General features: G+C 34.8%; 1 protein-coding gene across 3 annotated transcripts in view; it reads right to left on the bottom strand.

Moving 5' to 3' along the window:
• Window positions 1–415: 415 nt before the first annotated feature.
• Window positions 416–21,369, bottom strand: part of NUP35 (nucleoporin 35) — a 40,411-nt gene continuing 19,457 nt past the window's right edge. For 2 of the 3 annotated variants that reach the window (XM_047722378.1, XM_047722377.1), the window contains 5 exons: window positions 8,309–8,450; window positions 5,526–5,595; window positions 3,967–4,095; window positions 2,748–2,912; window positions 416–1,061 (listed from right to left, as the gene is read on the bottom strand). In XM_047722378.1, the coding sequence (XP_047578334.1) occupies window positions 984–1,061; window positions 2,748–2,912; window positions 3,967–4,095; window positions 5,526–5,595; window positions 8,309–8,450 (584 nt within the window). In that variant the 3' untranslated portion in view covers window positions 416–983. The remainder of the gene's footprint in view (window positions 1,062–2,747; window positions 2,913–3,966; window positions 4,096–5,525; window positions 5,596–8,308; window positions 8,451–21,369) is intronic. The other variant, XM_047722380.1, reaches the window with a different exon arrangement.

Genomic DNA, 21,369 nt, shown 5'->3' with positions numbered 1-21,369 from the left:
AATGCAGGGCTTAATCCCAGGACCCTGAGATAATGACCTGAGCTGAAGTCAAAAGTTAACCAACTGAACCACGTAGGTGCCCTGATAACTGGGAAATTTTTAAATGGACTAGACATTAGATACTAAGAAACTGTTAACTAATTCTGCTAGGTATGATACTGATACTATAGTTATAAGTGGGATCGTTCTTTTTTGATATCTCCTCAAATATTTAAATTAAAATGACATCGTATCTGAGACAGGCTTTAAACAAAAGGGGGAGAGAAGAAACAAATGCCAAAATATTAATGGTTACATCACTATTAAAGCTAGATTACAGGTATGTGGAGATTCATAACATATTTCCTCTATTTCAGCAAACACTTCAAATTTTTTTAAATAGTTAATAAATCACTTACAAAAAAGGTTCAATATATATAATTGACAAAGTTTATTATCAAGAAACTTTAGTAAGTTTTTAAAAAGACTGTTTTGGTTTTAGAATACTGAAGGATGACAATCTACGACAGGACATACATAAACAAGGATAATTAAAATATTAAATACTATCTAAATTAAAAGACCATAATTCAAATTATTTATTATAATCTTTGTGTCTTGTCCGAAGGAGCTGTACCAGTTACCCTTCATGAAATTCACCCCACCAACTCATGAAGACTACAAGGCTTCACCACAAATTCAATTAGATAATTTACGGTAATCAATGCTGAGTTTTTGTGCTTAAGCATGCACTATCACAGAAAGCACAAAATCCTGTTTACAGAGATTCTTTGTTTCTTTAAAACGTATCTCAAGCATCTTTTAAAGTGCGAGCTACAAATATGCTGCATCCTTAAAGAAAAAGGCTTCTAAAGAAAGTACGAGATAGCTACCCAGTACTGCCTTGAGTGGTTATACAACTAACCAAAGGGAAGCCAGCAGTACTCTGCTGTTTTAGTGCAGCAGCCTCCTCCACGGTAGGTGAGCTCTTAGCTTGTACTATGCTACCAGCCGAACATGTACTCCATTGCTTTGGATACCAGACTTTCATCTTTTTTTGGCGTTTGTCTGTCAGAAATAACCTATTAAAAAAACACACATAATTGTTAAAATTTTCCTCAGGATCATAGTCAATTCTAGAGTTAATGGCTAATTTAAAAGAGCCAAACAGTTAAATGCATTTGTAGTACTGAAATGTATATTTAAAGACTAATATATGGATTTAGTTAGAACATCCTTATGCTTTAAAGGACAAAATCTTATTCCTTTGGCAAGATAAATTACATCTACTCCTTGTATCAGAAAACTGAATAAACAACATTAAAGCTACAAGAGATTTTTTTTTTTTTAAAGTAGGCTACACTCCCAGCATGGAGCCCAATGTAAGGCTTGAACTCATGACCCTGAGATCAAGACCTGAGCTGAGATTGAAAGTCGGATGCTTGGAGCGCCTGGGTGGCTCGGTGGGTTAAGCCGCTGACTTCGGCTCAGGTCATGATCCCAGGTCCTGGGTTCGAGCCCCACATCGGGCTTTCTGCTCAGCAGGGAGCCTGCTTCCTCCTCTCTCTCTCTGCCTGCTTCTCTGCCTACTTGTGATTTCTCTCTGTCAAATAAATAAATAAAATCTTTAAAAAAAAAAAAGAAAGAAAGTCGGATGCTTAACTGACTGAGCCACCCAGGCACCCCCAGGAAATAAGGATTTTAAAATACTGATTTAGGTGCGCTTGGGCTGGCTCAGTGGGCAGAACATGTGACTCTTGATCTCAGGGTTGTAAGTTTTAAGCCCCATACTGGGTATGGAGCCTACTTTAAAAAAAAAAAATTTTTTTAATTAAATACTGTTGAGGGTGCCTGGGTGGCTCAGTCATTAAGTGGCTGCCTTTGGCTCAGGTCATGATCCCAGGGTCCTGGGATCTAGCTCTGCATTGGGCTCCCTGCTCGGCAGGAAGCCTGCTTCTCCCTCTCCTGTTCCACCTGCTTGTATTACCTTTCTGTGTCGCTCCCTGTCAAATAAATAAATAAATAATCTTAAAAAAAATATATTGTTGAAAAGAAAAAACTTAAGGAAAAAAAATAGTTCTAAGTCTCTAAATTTCAAGGGAAATGAAAAGACTAAATTTGCCACTGCCTGTCATTTTAAGCATGAAGTGTTTTATTTGCTGTTTCAGGACCAATGTCTGTGGTTAGGCAAGTTCAGAACCCGGTTAATTTAGTAGGGGACAATAACAACATACTGAATGAGAGTCATACTTTCGTCATTCTTCAATGAATGCAATGAACTTTTCCTTTAAACTTTTTGAAATGAGAAATTTTGAAACGGGAGCTGGTCAGTGGTTTCTCTGATAACCGCAACTCCAATCTGAGGTTCTTCTTTTTTGATACCATTAGATTTAGTTTTCAGTTTAAAAGGGTCTTAAAGATTCCCTCATGCCAGAGATGTTCACAAGAGAAACTTTTAATGTATGCAAATACAACTTAGAGAAAACTAAAACTCTCAAAATGCTTTAAATAATGGCAAAGTAAATTTTTACAAAATTCAATGTAAGTTTTCAACTGGCCAAAATTCTAATTTTTAAAATAGGAAATTTAAGAATGCAAAGTTTATAGGTATTTCTTCAAGGCAATCACTTCAGTAAGAAATATTAAATGGTATACAAATCAATCCAATGAGAAAGTTAAACATGTAGGCACTTCACCCTTTAAAGTATATCGTTTAATAAATAAATATATAAATGAAGTATATCTTTTTTATCCAATTCTTAAAATACCTGATAGTCACTAGTAGAAGCTTTATATGCTGTAGCAAGAGGTCTCATGGTAGAAATCCTAGGAGTACTTCCAGGTTGGGTTGGTGTACCTAAGGTTTTGATTGGTGGTGTAAAGGCTAGAGATGGAGATGATAAAGCACACCTGTCATTGTTTTCCATAACACTCTGGAGAAATAAAGATAAAGAACTTCTCTGTTTATAAATGTAGTATGTTATCACTCACTATTACATCCTACTGAAAAAGAAAACTTTATTAAAAGAGCATAATTTCTTTGATCTAATTAATCTTTCAATTTTAGCCTTGATAAAACAGTATGTGCTTCTTAGCTAGTATTTGAGATACAATGCTCAGCCAAAGTTCACTTCAATGACCTCAAACATGATCAGGACAACGAGACACTCACAAGAGTAAAAATCTTCTAAAAAATACTATGAGAAAAAAAAAAAACACACAAGGAAGAAAATCTTGAGGAAATCCTGGGATGGGTGGAGGACTAAAGTCCGGTATTACTTAGTAGCCAGGAATCCCAGATTCTCCTCTAGCCTCTACAAACACCTGTTACAGCATAATATAATAATTACATAACTACATAGCCACCACAGATTGTAAGAACATGAACCATGCCTGCTTTTGTGCATTAATGTGTGTATACAAACACCAAGCACAATGCCTGGTACATAGTAGAGAAGTTCATGTATAATTATTTAAGAACGATCATTTTATAAGCCACAAAGGAAAGCATAAATTGTGCTAAATATTATTTTATAGGTATATAAATATATGTTTTAAAATATTTTAAAATAAAAACGACTAATAAAAAGCTTCAGCCATTTAATAATTAATTCTGTTAACCATTCCTGTGAAATCTTTTGTTATGAAACAGCAGACCTTAAAGAATTTAAAGAATCTGATGTTGCTTTACACAGGAGAATGAGAAGAGACCTAAAATCTAGGTCTCACCTTTAACCACTCTGTAAATTACTTAGGAACCCTTGGCCTCTTTATCTGTAAAATGAGGGGGTTGGTGAAGATTATCTCTAAATCCTAAAAATCTTGTGACTACACCTTTGGCTTCACATGAAAACAGTACTATAACATCACATTTCACAAGAAAAAGGGGCACAGTGAAGCGAAGTGGCATAACTGTCAATGTCAGTGCTTAGACTCGTGCTCCTCATACAGATTAAGTTTATATTCCTTACATCAGTAATAACTTACTTTATCTATACATGGCTTTACACCAATCATGATGGACTCTCCAAAAATCCTCCCATCTTTGCTTAAGGCTTTCCGGGCCTGCAGTTTAGATTGATAACGAATATGCATCCAATTTCCTGTGTTAGACATCTGCAAAGAATGAAGTTGCCTCTTAAAACAAAAAATATATAAAATCTAAAAAATGAATCCTATTAGAAGATACAAATATATGAAAATATAGGGGCACCTGGGTAGCTCATCAGTTAAGCATCTGCCTTCAGTTGGGTGATGATCCCAGACTCCTGGGATCTAGCCCCACTTTGGGCTCCCTGCTCAGCAGGGAGTCTGCTTCTCCCTCTCACTCTCCCTCTGTAATCTCCCTCTCTCTCTCAAGTGAATAAATAAAATATTTTTTAAAAAAAGATTGTATTTGATGTCCCATAATAAGCTGTATGCTAAGATTCAACAAAAACCCTATTAATTTTTTTTTAAGATTTTATTTATTTGAGAGTGAGTGAACGAGAGAGAGCATGAGCGGGATGGAGGAGCAGGGGTAGAGAGAGAAGCAGATTTCCCTGCTGAGCAGGGAGCCTGACACAGAGCTTGATCCCAGGACCCCAGAATCATGACCCGAGCCTAAGGCAAACGCTTAACAGAATAAGCCACCCAGGCACCCCCCCCAATTAAACAATTTCAATAATTTCTACCTAGCTCCCAATTCTCTACTATAAAGAATATGTGGCAAATATTGGGGCACCCGGGTGGCTCAGTCAGTTAAGCATCCAACTCTTGGTTTTTGCCTCTGGCCATGACCTTAGGGTCCTAGGATGAAGTCCCATGTGGGGCTCGACACTCAGAGGGAGTCCGCTTGTCCCTCTACCTCTGCTCCTTCCCCAGCTCGTGCTCTCTCACTCTCTAAAATAAATATATAAATAGAATCTTAAAAAAAAAGAAAAGCGGTATTTTGCAAATATCTCCGAAAGTAATTCTCAAAAGATAATTGTTGCTTACAAATAGGTCTTATTAACACTATCAAGTTTTTAAAAATTGTATTCATCAATCTTATTTTCTGTAGGGACTGAAGTCAATCCCTGGTAACAGAAGAAAGATTTGTTTTTTATAACTTGTTATACACAAGGTAAAGCAAGCTAGATACTTTTTCAAAAAAGCTCTCTAGAAGCTAAAAAAGCCCTAAGAACTCTATAAATAAGGAACTTCTCTTTTTTATCTCCAATAAAACAAGCTCATACTGGAAGAAAGTAATGTAATATTTGGCATAATTTTTGTTAAGAAACTGTGAACTATTAAAAAAAAAAAACAGTGGGGGAGGGAGGGTGTGTGGAGGTGGAGCCTGAAATTCTCACTCTCCTGCTTATCTTCTCTCTTTATCCCTTTTTATCAACTACTAAGCAACTTCTAGCCTTCTAGACTTCAACAGACATATTCAATGAAAACTTAAAAAAAAAAGAAAAAAAAGAGAAAGTCTGGAAAAAGCAGACAATATTCAGCAGCAGTTTCCCTCAATTCACAGCTTATTTTTCTTCAGACTAAATCTTGAACTGAAAAGAAGCAAGCCTTACCACATGTTTTAAGATATTCCCATACTGTGCAAACTGTAATAATATATAGGAAGCAGATGCTTGAGGAAACCTGAAAAAAGAGTTGTCCAAAGAGTCAACTTCCATAATAAATACAAATGGAAATTACCATACTTATAAGTTGTTTCAAGGTAAGTTCCCCTAACAGACTAGATTAATAGGAAATCCCTGATCATTGTTCCCCCCTACAGTTAAATCTGTTATAGCTTATCACCCAAAAGCAAGTGTGTTAAAATTAGCTTTGACTCAGCCATTCTCCATCCTCAGATTCCATCTATGAAATCTCTAAAATTCCATTCCCACTGCCATTACCACCCCACACAGGAAAGAACTATAATGTTGCAGCTCTGTACATATTTTAAAAGGGTGTGTGAGCATGTGTATATGTGTGTGAAATACTGACGTATACTACAGTTATTAAAAGAAAAGAATTTTAAATTATATAGTCATATTATATACTGAGCACCAACTGAGAATTCAGAGATTTAGTTTGGAAACAAAAATGAAAGTCAGTACCAGTATCAATGGTACAGAAACATTTAAAAGGATGGTTGCCAAGGTTTTAATAGCCAAAAATCTGAGAAAATTGTGATTTTTATTTTCTTCTTTATAAAGTTTTATATGGCTTAAATATTTTATCAGACATTACTTTTATAGTCCAAACAATAAAGCTATTTTAAATTGAAAACCTGGAGTTTCCTTAACCAGTTGCTTTAGTTATTGAGACCCTGGATAAGAACCCAAGGAAAACAAATCTGAGTCACAAATATAGATGAGAAATTCCACATATTAAAATGTATGTGAGTAAAATACTGCATTCAGGACTGAAATTTTATTTTATGTTACATATGTTTCGATGTAAGATTTCTTTCCTCAAAGAAAAGCAACAAATAAGGCTAAGTGCCTACAAAGCAGAGCTAAGAAAATAAAAATGAAAGAAAAATAATGGTTGTGAGGGAGGTGCTTGAAAAATAAAATGTAATTCTAAGACTCTAGAACCACTTTGAATGGAAATATTCCAATATCCTACAAAAGCACCACCTAAAACAATGAATGATATTTCATGATGACTCTGAGTCAACAGGAAAAAAGTTAAATTATCGAAGAAAGAACATACATATTTTAGATGTACTACCCTATAAATGATCAAAATATTTTATCCCTTAGAAGAAAACGTTTCAGTTATTGCAATCCAACTCATATAGAGGTTTACTAAAACATAAAACAAACAAAAGATTCATAGGCAGGAAAGTGTTTATCTTAAAAATTAAAAAAAAAAAAAAAAAAGACTAGCAGAAGAGCTTCAAGTAATTTATCCAAATACTGAAGAATCTTAAAAGTGACACCATTACTATTGAGCCTCAAAAACAGACTTGGGAGTGGACATCCAAGCTCAAAAATAGCCACATCATGAGAGAATATGAGCTAATTAAGCATGGGCTTTCTGTAGAATGAGACGATCCCGATTTTTTACCTAAATAGGATCAATAACACATAGAATCTCTCTGGAAGGTTACAGAACAACGGGTGGTAGATATTGCTTTAAAGGGGAGAAAAATTGTAGCTGGGTACAAAAGTGGGAAGGAAAAGTTTTCATTGTAGATTCTTACACATTCCTTTGAATTTTTAAATTAAAAAAAAACTGAATATATAACCCTAACATTTACTAAGCACTGTTCTTCAAGAAGCTCATGTGTTATTTTTATACCTTTTACCCCAAAACTAAATACAGTAAGACTCAATATCAGTATGACATTTCACACTTTCAGAAACAAACCTTACATAGTATGTTATGAACAATAACAGCTTAAAAAAATCAAAGGACCTAAGGTTTTTTTGCTGACACTTTACTAACAACTAGATGTAAACCTCTGAATAAAGCACTTAATCTGAATAAATCACTTAATCAGTTTTCTCATCTATAGATGATGCAGTATGATCTCCAAATGCCTAAAAGTACTCTTTCTTAATCTAAAAACCTATTTAAAATGCATCCAGGGCCGTCATGTACAATTTCTATTAAAACTCAGTATCCTGTAACTATAAAGTACCAATCTTGTGACACAGTATGTACATATACAAATGAAATTCAATTTGATAATTCCAAACTGGTTAAGTCCAATATAAGCAGAGTAATAACCACTACAAAGAAAGGAGCTTCCTAAGTGTAAAGAGGCAATCTTGTTCCATTACCCAGCAAAGATGCTTAAACGAAAAGAAGAAGAGAAGCGGCAAACAGATAAATGATTAAAAAGAACTATACACAAATACTGAACACTAGTTAATAATGTGCATGCTGGGGGCACCTGCGAGGCTCAGTCAGTTAAGTGTCTGACTCTTGATTTCAGCTCAGGTCATGATCTCAGGGTTGTGAGATGGAGCCCTGCATCAGGCTCGGCACTGAGAATGGAGCTCACTTAAGATACTCTCTCTCTCCCTCTCCCTCTATCCCTCCCCCTTCCTCTCTAAAAAAAATAAATAAAAATTAAAATTAAAAAATATATTAATAATACACATTCTGAAGTGTCAGGGTGATTAATTTCTAGTGAAGTGTGCAACTTATTCTGAAATGTACCAACAAAAAATGATTAACGGAAGATAAAATGAATTTAAGTAAAATATTAACAACTGTAGAAGCCAGGTGGTAGGTATATGAGCATTTGCTGTGCAATCCTTTTTTTTTGGTATGTTTATTATAAATGCTGGAGACAGTTTTTTTTGTTCCTTTTTTTTTTTTGGAAAGGTAAATGATACTGAAACCTTACCCAAACACAGTCACCCAAGTGTCATCGAGGTGATCTTCAGAAGTCAGAGAATCTCCTTGAGTATAAAAAGGATCCAACTGTGCAGGAGATAATGTTGTCTTTCGTGGTTGACCAATGTTTGCTGGACTAAACACACTTTGTCCTATATTAGTATATTTAGTAAGTTAGTTACCAATATAAACTTCTTGACTTATTTTAAATCAAAGCTCTCAGTTTTAAATGAAAAAAAATACATTAAAAACTGGCAATTGCATATATAGTTCAAAATATACAATTGTAATCATATGATAATTTTATATTACCATACAATGTCAAAGCTCACTAATAATTGAGCCTAATTTATGATTTTACAGAAGTTTTATTATAAATTTGCTAATGTTTTAATTTCCAGTTAAGCCCACACAAGAAGGATCTCAAATCAACCTCAAGGACTTCTACTTGCATTCATCTTCCAAATCTACCACTTTCATAACAGCACCTGTTCCTTAAAAATATGCAATAACTTGTTACTTACAGAAAAATCAAAATGCCTTGGCCTCCACAATATAGTTTCAACCTATTTTTTCAATGTTCCCCTAAAAAGTATCTACCCTAGCTCCTGAGATGTAAATACAGTTTTCTTTTATATTCAGGTCATTTCTATCTGAAATGTCTAGTTCTGTTCTTTCTTTGCTTATCCTTCAATAATAGTTACCAATTAATGAGTACTGCTACATGTCCAAAATGCCAAGCCAAATGCTTTACATGTTCATTTTATTTCAAAGGCACTGTCCCACTGAGACCACACATTTCTGAGAAGCAGAGATTATTCTTTCATCTTTGGAGTAGTAATGATTCACTCAAACAAAACATATTTTTTTCAGAAAAACTAGGTGGCTCAGTCGGTTAAGCATCCGACTTTTGTTTTTAGCTCAGGTCATGATTTCAGGGTGGTGAGATCAAGCCCCATGATGGGCTCCATGGTGGACACAGAGCCTGCTTGGAATTCTCTTTCCCTATTCCTCAGTCCCGCCCCATCCTGGCTCATGCTCTCTTAACAAAAACAAAAAAAAACAAAAAAAAAAAGCACTAAACATATTCTAAGTATTGAAGATACAGAAGTGAACAAGTTAGTCAATGCTCCCCCCGCCCAAAAAAACCCACCTATCTCTAACGGAACTTAAATTCTAGTGGAAGAGAGAAAAACAAATAAATAAAGTATGTTAGAAAACAGAAACTCCTACAGAAAAATAAATAGAGCAGAGAAGGGAGACAGTAAGTATATATATTATCATACATGGAAGAATTAAATGAAAAAAAGATTTCACTGATATGCCATTAAACCAAACCCCGATAGAAATGGAGGATGAGAAACATGCCAGTATCTGAAGAAGTAAATGTTACTGGAGAAAATATCGTGTATAAAAGCCCTGAGAAAGGATATGACTGGTGTTTGATAAACAGTAAGAAAACCAGTACTTGCACAGTGAGGAGGGGCATCTGAGGTCAAAACAAGTGTATGAACACAGAGAGCTAACAAGAAGTCAGATGACTGAAAAAAAAACTTTGTAACCCACTATAAATAAAGCCTTTGGATTTCACCTCAAATGAGTTGGGAAGCCAACGGAAAATTGTGAGCAGAAGTGATGTAACAGGACAAAAATCTTGAAATAAATAAACAGCATTTTATTAAGAGTATTTATCTTTTTTTACATGTACAATTTTATTTGATTCTAACAATAAGATGGGTCCTATTATAACTCCACTTAACAATTTAGGAAACAGGGGATGTTAAATAATGTCCAGGATGGCAGCTGGAATTCCAATCTAGGCCATCCATATTTGAAGTATGAGCTCTTAGGAAATAATCTATAGGAGCGGTTCTACAAGTGTGCACTGGAGACCCAGAGATCCCGATGACCCCTCTCATTGAATCAGCCAAGTCAAAATGTTTTTCATAGTCATTTAAGGTTTCATTTGCCTTTATATACTCACTCTCTCACGAGTATATAGTGGACTAGTGGACCCTTCCAGAGGATACTTAATGCGATTCAATCAATGGAGACTAAATATACAGAAGCAGACAGGAGAATTCAGCTTTATCTCATTTTTTTTTTTTCAATTTAAGAAAATTTTTTTAATTTTGTTTTTTCAGTGTTCTAAGATTCATTGCTTATGTACCACACCCAGTGCTCCATGCAATATGTCCTCTCCTTAATACCCACCACCAGACTGACCCATCCCTCCACCCCGCTCCCTTCCAAAACCCTCAATTTATTTCTCAGAGTCCACAGTCTCTCATCCTTTGTCTCCCCCTCCAATTTCCCCCAATTCACTTTTTCCTTTCCTTCTCCTAATGTCCTCCATGTTATTATTAGGTAATTCCACAATTATTAAGTAATTCCACAATTAAGTGAAATTTTGAATTCAGCTATACCTTAAGCCAGACATTAAAATTTAAAAGGCACAAAGTAATGTCACTATTCTCATGAGAATCTTTTCTTATAGAAAGTTATTTTTACTTTAAAAAAAGGTTATTTATGTTTATTGGAAACAAATTATTTTTAAATGAATACATACTATAAAATATTGTTTTAATTTCTGATACGGTAAATATCAATAGCTATAATCCAAAAGCTCTGGGCTTCAATTTTTAAGAATGTATGAAGGACCCAAGGGGCACCTGATAGCTCAGTCAGTTGAACATCTGACTCTTGATTTCGGCTCAGGTGAAGATCTCAGGGTGGTGAAATGAAGCCCTGAGTCAGGAGCTGGGCTCAACAAGGAATCTGCTTGAGGATTCTTTCTCTCCCTCTGCCCCTCTCCCCACACGCTCTCTCTCTAAAGTAACAAATAAATAAATCTTTTTTTTTTTTTTTTTTAAGAGTATTAAGGACCCTGAAACTAAAAAATCCAAGAACAACTACAGGGCGTTGTGCATGACTCACAATCCACGTTTAGTGATTTCTGGAGGCTCTCTGCTCAATACATGCTACGTATCTGCTGCCTAGTCACTTGTCCTGAATTCCCAATTGAGTTGAGTTGAAAAATCAACCTAAATCATTTCAAAGTGTTTGTAGTCAAATGGAGCTCTGAAAGCACGCTCTTAAAAAAACGAAAAAGGGAGGATAAAGCTACTGTGTTAAGTTTTATAAAAGGCCATATACTATATTATCCTGATGGGAGATTTACCATTCACGTAAAAAACTCTGAAAGATTACTGAATAAAGAAATATATTTAACTTTATTCAATCCCAAATCTCCTATAATGACCACATTTTACCTTCATATTTTGGTAAATGCTGATCCTGGGTTGAGTATATCCTATATACCTTAAAAATGCTTGATTAATGAGAGGTAACAGGAACTGCTATTAGGAAATGCATAATAAAGCTATTCACATCCAAAGCTGAGATTTAAAAAAGGCAACTGAGTTTTCCTATTCATTGATTTCCTATTTATGAATACAGAATGATTTTCTCAGAAGCATACAAAAAGAAATTCTCTTATCAAACAAACATATTCAATGACAAGTCACAGTGACACACTGTTAATACACAACATAGTATTGGAGAGTCAAGTTACTCTCCAGATACAACACTCAAAAGTTCAAACTAAATTTTTAAAAGAAAAAAAAAAACCTAAACAGTCCCTCAAATTTTATTTTGGTATATTATTTTTTTTAATTTAATTTTATTTTTATGTGTGTGTGTTCCAAAATTCATTGCTTATGCACCTCACCCAGTGCTCCACGCAATACATGCTCTCCTTAATACCCACCACCAGGCTCACCCATCCCTCAGAGTCCACAGTCTCTCATGGTTTGTCTCCCCTTCCAATTTCCCCCAATTCACTTCTCCTCTCCATCTCCCAATGTCCTCCGTGTTATTATTTTATTTTAGATCCTCATGTTCCAACTGCTAGTGAATTACAGAAACACATAAAAGTATCTTTTAATGTATGGGGGAGGGGGAGTATAACATCTTGCTTTTTTGAAAAGCAACAGGTGATTGAGTTAGGAGCCCAGAAGAGGATTGGACTGGATGGCAGAAGGCTAGTGTTGCTAGCTAGCCCTGAACTAATCATTCACCTTGATAGAGAGCATTATGGGAAAATGAAAGGGAAGATAGCAAATGGGTTTGTAGTTAGTTCACATGCAGTTCTATTACTTATTGTCACAACTAGAACAAGTAATTGAACCTCACTTCCCAAATATTACAACAAAAATAAAAACAATAACAATATTAATGATAATTGCTAACAAGTACTGAGCACTTATACTACATTCAAGGTGCTCGTACAGGTTCTTTGCATGTATTCATATTTAATACTAAAAGCATTTCTATGAGATATAACCTACCTTCTGCATTCTATATATGAGGAATACAAATATATATATATATATATATATATATATATATATATATAAAACACCTATCCAACATAATTTAAATAACTGAAAGAGCATGTTTGAGAGGTTCAATAAATGTTAATTTCCATTTTATAAGGCCAGGCATTTTTCTGACACAAAAGCCAGATTAAGATCAGATGATCATCAGCAGATGCAAAAAAAACTACTGACAAAAATACATCCTCTCATGATAAAAATGCTGAACACCTGGGTATAGGAGGATAAATTTAAAAAGGCCATATTATGTCTAGCCCACATTTGACATCATACTCAATGATGAAAGATGGAAAGTTTTTCCTCTAAAATCAGGAACAAGGGTGCCCACCTGCCACTCCTTTTGACATATTACTGAAGTCCTATCCAAAGCAACCAAGCAAGAAAAAAAAAAAAAAGGCATCCAAATTGAAAAGAAAGCTGCAAAACTGTTTTTGCACATAAAATGATCTCAAACGTGGAAAAATCTTAAAGACTCCACCAAAAAACTTTTAAAACTAATTAATGGATTCGGTAAAGTTGCAGGATACAAAATCATTCAGAAATCAGCTGCATTTCTATACCCTAACAACAAAATAAATAAATAAGACAATCCCCTTTTAAAAAACCATCAAGAACAATACAAAACACAGGAATAAAATCAACCAAGGAGGTGTAAGATTTGTATACTGAAAACCACAAGATTTTGATAAAAGAAACTAAAGATAAACAAATGGAAAGATATCCCATGTTCACAGATAGGAAGAACTAATATTGTTAAAGTCCATACTTATCAAAGCCATCTATAAAATCATCAACAAGATGAAAAGGCAACATATAGAATGGAAGAAAATATTTGTAAACCATGTATCTGATAGGGGTTACTCTCCAAAATATATAAGGAACTCATACAACTCAACAGCACACAAAAAAAATAATAGTAATTTGTTAAAAAGAAAAAAAAAATCAGCAGGAAAAAAAAAAAACCAACATAAGTCTCACTGCTAAGATATTTTACCCATAAAACAAGAAAAGGATACTATGTTTCTAAGTACATTCAGAGAACTGAAACAACAAAAATGTTCTTTGAAATTTAAAATGGCAAAATAAAAAATTATTACAGAAGTTGGAAACTGGTATTAAAGACATGTCCCAGAAACTAGAATATATATATAAAAGACAATGCAAGGGAGACAAAGTAAAACATAATAACATTTTTCCAAAGAAGAGACATACGCCAACAGGTACCAAAAATAGTGCTCAAAATCACTAATCATCAGGGAAATGGAAATTAAAACCACACTGAGATGTCACCTCACACCTTTTAGAAAGGCTATCATGAGAAAGCAGGCACTAAGTGCTGTCAAGGATTTGAAGAAAAGGAAATCCTTATACACTGCTGGTGGGAATATAAATTGGTACAGCCACTATGGAAAACTGTATGGAGGTGCCTCAAAAATCACAAATAGCACTACCATATGATCCAGCAATCCCACTTCGGGTACATCTCCAAAGTAAATGGAAGTAAGATCCCAAAATGGTTTCTGCACTCCCATGTTTCTTGCAGCATTACTCATAAGAGCCAAGATACAGCAACCATCAAAGTGTCCTTCAGTGGATGAATGGATAAAGAAGGGGTGGTACATATATGCCATGGACGTTTTTCAGCCGTGAGAAGAGGGAAATCCTGCCATCTGCAAAACAAGGATAGAACCCGAGGATGTTGTGCATGATGTTAAGTGAAAGAAGTCAAGACAAAGAAAAGACAAATACTGTATGATCTCACTTTTATGTGGAATGTAAAAAAAAGCTCAGAGTAAGAGAGTAGTGGTTACTGTGGCCCAGGGGCTGCACAACATGAGGAGATGTTAGTCAAAGGGTACAAACTTCCAGTCACAATATGAATAAGTTCTGGGGAGGTAAAGAACACCATGGTGATTACTGTTAATAATATCATATTATATACTTGAAAGCTTACACCGTAGTCATTCTGTAATATATGTAGGTCAAATAATCACACTGTATATCTTAAACTTATACGTTTTATGTCAACTGTATCTCAAACTTGTAATAAAGATTTCCCTTAGTCATTATATCCGTAAGACTTAACTGTTACTCCAATACCAAACAGAACAGTGGTAGATAAGAACTCACAAAAGTTAACTGTTTTAACAATAAAGAACTTCAATATAAAAGATGTACTTGGTACAATCATTCTTTTACATTAAAGGCACAACTACATTCAGAGTCAAATCTAAAAGACTTCCAGGAATGATGTCCAACTCTTTACTCCATATGGTACCAAACCAAAACTACACCCTCAACAGGATCAAAAGTTTAAGATATCAATTAAGTAAAAACTATAATGCAACCACGTGATTCTAATTAAAAAGAAAAAAATACAGTCACCTAAAGATTTGAAAATTCTTCACACTTTATTAGGCCATACAACTTGAATCCATATACTTCATTTGGACTCAAATTTAGAAACCCATAATTAATCTAATTTAACCTAGTAACATAGCCTTTCTTTCATAAAAAAATAGGTTTCAGATCACCTTAGATCTAAAGGCATTATTAAAGCATCTACTTAATTCAGAACACTGTCTTAGGCACCACTAGAAAACAAGGAAAGACGCTCAAGACTAACTGCTTACGTTCAGTCATCAAGTAACCAGGTTAACAAAAAACAGCTCAGTAGCCAGAAAGCTTGAAAAATGAATATTCAAATATTTTTTATAAAAGCAATCAGCAAGTGAAGATATGTAATCATTATTAACTCTAGAGAAAACAAAAAAGGTATACAAGAAGGAAACGGAATCTCAGCATATTACACTGGTCAGTCTTACAGATTTATCTAACCAAATTCATGCTTAAGAAACAAACTACAATTTATTGAAAAAAATCAAACTGCATACATGATATGATACATTTAACAATTATTCTTTTTCCTCATCAACTCAGATGCACAACATATCTTTAAAATGAGGACAATTTAAAATGGAACACACTACTTTGACAATTATCTGCTTATCAACTAACTTAACAACTATCCCTTTAGGAAATAAGCAAAAGCACATGAAAGATACTCTTAAATAAATTTAGTTCCTACTACAAAGACATGCCTCTAACATATAAAAGATAATAAAAGGCATTTTAATATAAAATCTAAAGCCAATTCCAATTTTTTATGTTGTGTATTACCATTAAAAATGTTAAATTTAGTAATGCTACATCATGTAATAACCTTCAAGCAAGAAATTAAATGAAAGCTCAAAATGAGACAACCATTATGACCTTTAAAAATAAAACAAATCAAAATTAAGTCTCAAACGAATAAGCAATCTAATTTTTGCCCTGTCAACTACTCTGAAAAATGTAATTACTTATACATAATCTAAAACTATTTACATAACTTTAGCATAATTGCCCCCCACCTTGTTAATGTTTAATTGCTCCACTGATTTTACTTCCTTTCAATCAGACTTCTGGTACCCACATGCTAAGCTTTATAAGATGAAAATAAAGTGCACCTATCAAACCACATCAAATTGGGACTATAATGCGTCTCCCTTGGTAAATCACTATTCAAACACCCTCCATAAGATCAAATTGAAGTAGAGGGCAAAAGACCTTATTAGCCTTTATGAAATGTCTTCAATTAAAGAAGAGATTCAATTAATTTCAAAATAGGTCACTAATAAAAATGAAAACAAGGGATAAAAAGAGTGGTAAATTTTAAACAGATATATGGCATATAAAACTTGGGAAAAAGATTCCTTGTAAAAAAGATTCCTTTTTACCATGAAACAAAGTAGCACAATGTGTACTAAATAATTTGGCCTCAGACCAAAGAAAGGTCTGGCCTTTGTTCAGTTTCTGGAGGTAAACTCTAAACCCTCAGAATTTTCCCAGAGACAGGAGTGTTTCTGTTATTCACCCACACCTCTCAAGAGCACTTGATAATTTATGCTAACAAGGTGGCTCAGGCTGGGGACAGATCACACCATAAAGACCAACCATGTGATTCTGGTTGGAGCTTTGAGCCACATGCTATCATCCCACCTGTAGGCAGAGGAGGGGAATGGAGACTGATTTTAGCTACTTGATCAATGACTCAATTAATTATGTTTATGTTTATAATCATGTTTATGAAACTCCAATAAAAGCCCTGGACATGAAGGCTTCAGTGATCTTGCCTAGCTAGCAATATTGCATGTATAAGCACCACATAATAATGTTAGGAGAGTAACACATCATGGAAGCTTCATGTTTGGAACTCTCCTAGACTTCACCCTATGCATCTTTCTTTGGCTCTAATTTATACTGTTTTGCTATAATAAAACTGTAACCTTAAGCATAGCACTTTCAGTGGGTTCTGAGTCTTTTTAGTGAATTATCAAACCTTAAGAGGTTTGAGAAATCCCTGCATTTATAGCCAACTGGTCTGAACTGAGGGCAGCCTTGGGGACCTCCAAATTTGCAACTGGCATGTGAAGTACAGGCAATCTGGGGGAGAATGTTTCCTCAGACTTTTTAGATAACAAACTCATTGTACCCAAGAGTGTATTAAACAATGGATAAAACAACACAAATCAAACACTGCGAAATGAACACTTGCATTCATCCCTAAGCCCTGTCAGACACCCAATGACAGTCCTTCTAGAAAGTCTCAGGTTTTGAGAACACAGGAACGTGGACGGTGTGAAAGAGAATACTGGCTGAAATCAAGGAAAACCTGTTTCAAGTGTATATAAAAGGAATGATATGGCAGGTCCTTCCTCATCTTAGGCAGCCAGATGACTACCTTTCAACCACATCACTCCCAAGAGACCAAGAATTTAGTATCTGAAGAAAGGGAACCTAACTGGCTCAGGACCCAGTGAGTCCAATCACGTAGGGAACAACTGTATGGAAATTAAGTAAGTGAAAGTCTGCATATTAAAAAGGGGACTTCTTCCCTTTCTATATTCAGAATACCTGCTTAGACATAAAGACTGAATGTAAGGAACTCTTCTTTGGGAAAATTTAAATTCGAAGGAAAAAAAAGACCTACATATGCTGAAGTCAGAGACTTTCCCAACAAAAAATCTAGTTGACTGTTCATTCCTCTTACAGTAAAACCCAGTAAGAGACAAAATAGAGCCACCAATTCCATTTTCCAGCCAATGTTGATACATACACGCACAGATTCCAAGTACCTTTTTAGTGTCTCATTAAATTAAATACACCCCCCTCAAGAAAGAAAGAATACTGAAAAAAAAAAAAAAAAAGAAAAAAGAAAAACATGAACTAGAAGGAAAAAGGCAAAATGAGCAGGAATTTTAAAAAACCAACATAAATCTCACTGCTAAGATATTTTACCCATAAAACAAGAAAAGGATACTATGTTTCTAAGTACATTCAGAGAACTGAAACAACAAAAATGTTCTTTGAAATTTAAAATGGCAAAATAAAAAATTATTACAGAAATTGGAAACTGGTATTAAAGACATGTCCCAGAAACTAGAATATATATATAAAAGACAATGCAAGGGAGACAAAGTAAAATTAGGAATCTCTGCAGAGCTCACAAGCAAAAGGAATTCAAGAAACAGGAAACAACAACAAAAACAGAAGTGTAATTACCAAACACAGGGAAATTTCCCAGAACTACAGGTAAGTGTCATAATTTAAAGTCTCTATCAATTAATTTCCCAGGAAAACATATGAAAAAGCCCCAAACCAAGGCACAGCTGTGAAACTGAGAACACTAACCATAGAAAGATCTTACATTTTTCGAAACCAGGCCACATACAAAGTCTAAGAAATCATCACCACATGTGACTTCCACAAAACACCAGAAGCTTAAAAAAACATGGAATGATGCCTCTAAAATTCTAAACTAAAATACTATACTCAGCCAAACTAGCAATCCAGTGTGAAGACAGGAAGAAAAAAAAAAAAAGCATTTCAGATATAAAGTCTTAAATTTCATTTCTCTCACAAGCTTTCTTAGAAAGCTACTCAAATATGTTCCTCACCAAAATGAGGAAATAAACTAAGAAAGAAGAAAGCATATCACCTAGGGAAAAATCTCCACTCTAGAAATTTGCTAAGACAAGTCCTAGGATGAGAGTTGTATACCATGCTGAAACAGGAAACATCCAAAAGAAAGGTTAAGAGAGAGAAGTTCTGGGACGCCTGGGTGGCTCAGTTGGTTAAGCAGCTGCCTTCGGCTCAGGTCATGATCCCAGCATCCTGGGATCGAGTCCCACATCAGGCTCCTTGTTCTGTGGGGAGCCTGCTTCTCCCTCTGCCTCTGTCTGCCACTCTGTCTGCCTGTGCTCGCTCTCTCTCTCTCTCTCTCTGACAAATAAATAAATAAAATCTAAAAAAAAAAAAAAAGAGAGAGAAGTTCTCAGTTTAAAGCAAAACAAAAAAGTATTTGAAACTATCTTTGAGCATTTTTAAAAAGACAGACATGTATCTTAGCAACATGTGCTTAAAATAAAGGGAGCAGATGGCAGAGAAAAAAATCAGACGAATGGGAAAAAAATTATTAACTTAAAGAGAAATAAAAATTTTAGAGAAAGAATAAATTATACTATTTGGTTCAGCATAAAAGTGTTTATATAGTCACAAACACTGACAAAGGAATAAAGTCTGATATAACTATATTCAGTAATGTGTGGGAAAGATAGATTATCTCCAATTACCTTAAAATAAATACACCAATACTGGAAACTGAAAATCAATTAGCAATCATACATGGCTGATTGGGTAATGGACCTCCAACATGACTACATCCTAATACTTGGAACCTGTAAATATTTACCTTATATCGCAAAAGGGACTGTGAAGATGTGATTAACAATCTTGAAATGGGAAGATTATCCAAGATCATTTAGATGATTTAGGCCCCCAATATATCCACTAGTGCCCTTACTAAAGGAAAGGGTGAGAGATTTCAACTATAGAGAGGTGATGTGATGATGGAAACAGAGACTGGAGAGATACACTATGAAGATAAAAGGTGCCACAAACCAAAGAATACAGGTAACTGCTAGAAGCTGGAAGGGGAAAAAAAAAAAATGAATTCTCCCTAGAACCTCTGGAAGAAACTGGTCCTATCAACATTTTGACTTTAGCCAGTGATTCTGGATTTCTAACCTCTAGAACTGAAAGAGAATAAATGTGAGTTATTTTTAGCCACTAAATTAGTGGTAATTTGTTTCAGCACCAATAGGAAACTAATACAGCATCTCATTTAGATAAATGGAGGTAAATTCCTAAAGAATAGCTCAAAGATCTGGACTGGTTGGTTCTGGAGGAATAAAGAATGCTGTACCTTATTGTAAGTATTTAAGTACTGTTTGATTTTTAAAAACTATTTGCTTTTAAATTGTTTTAACTAAAATATAAAATATCATCTGCACCACAACTAAACACCACCCAATGGTACTATTTAGTCTGGCATGAAAGTAAATAAACTTTGGTGACTAATTTTTTAAAAGTCAATATGGTAGGCAGAAAAGTCTCCCAGAGATGCTCACATCCTAATATCCAGAAACTGTGAGTACATTACATTACATGGTAAAAAGAAATAAGGGATGTAGATAGCATTAAGACTGCTCTGGCAATTCACAGACCTGTACCCCTGGGGCTAATAATACATTGTATGTTAATAAAAAAATTAAAAATTTAAAAAAAAAAGACTGCTTATCACCTGATCTTAAATGAGAAGATTATCCTAGATAAACCTAGTAGGTCCATAGTGATATCCAAGAGTGATATAAAAAAGGTCCAACTGGCTAGTATAGGCTTCAAAGATGGTAGGGAACTCTGACCCAAGCAATATGGACAACTCTAGGAGCTGGAAAAGAGAAAAGAGATTCACCCCAAGAACCTCCAGAAAAGAATACAGGAAAGAAAAAGAACCTACCAGGGCGCCTGGGTGGCTCAGTTAGTTAAGCCACTGCCTTTGGCTCGGGTCATGATCCAGGAGTCCCAGGATCGAGTCCCATATCCTACTCCCTGCTCTGCTCTGCTTCTCCCTCTGACCCTCCCCCTTCTCATTCTCTCTCTCTCTTGCAAATAAATAAATGAAATCTTAAAAAAAAAAAAAAAAAAAAAAAACCAACGTCCTGATGTTAGCACACCAAAAAAACATTTTTGAACTTCTGACCTCCAGAATTTTAGTATAATAAATTTGAGTTGTTTTAAGACAAAAATCTGCGATAATTTGTTTCAGTAGCATCTGAAATTAATGCTATAATTAATAATGTTATAATAATAATGCTGAAATGAATCTGAAATTAATAATGTATACATATATATATTTTTTTTTTACGATTTTTATTTTTTTTATTTATTTGACAGAGAGAGAGAGTGAGAACAGCAGAGAGAACAACAGAGGGAGAGGGAGAAACAGGCTCCCCGCTAAGCAGGGAGCCTGACGTGGGGCTTGACCCCAAGATTGTGGTATCATGAGCTGAGCCGAAGGTAGACGCTTAACGGACTGAACCACCCAGGCACCCCTAATTATATTTTTAAAAACTATGCCAAGCCAAGTTGCACATAGATATTCCAATCCTCCTTTTGGTATTGGGATGTCACTGCCTCCAAACATTATATACATATATATTGGTTTCCTGTGTCTCCTATAACAAATTACCACATATTGCGTGACTTAAAACAACAGAAATTTATTCTCTCA

This window comes from Lutra lutra, chromosome 3 (genome assembly GCF_902655055.1).
Source record: "Lutra lutra chromosome 3, mLutLut1.2, whole genome shotgun sequence".
NCBI lineage: Eukaryota > Metazoa > Chordata > Mammalia > Carnivora > Mustelidae > Lutra > Lutra lutra.
Note: the sequence above shows the minus strand (reverse complement) of the source record. Positions and strands in the feature narration are given on the sequence as shown.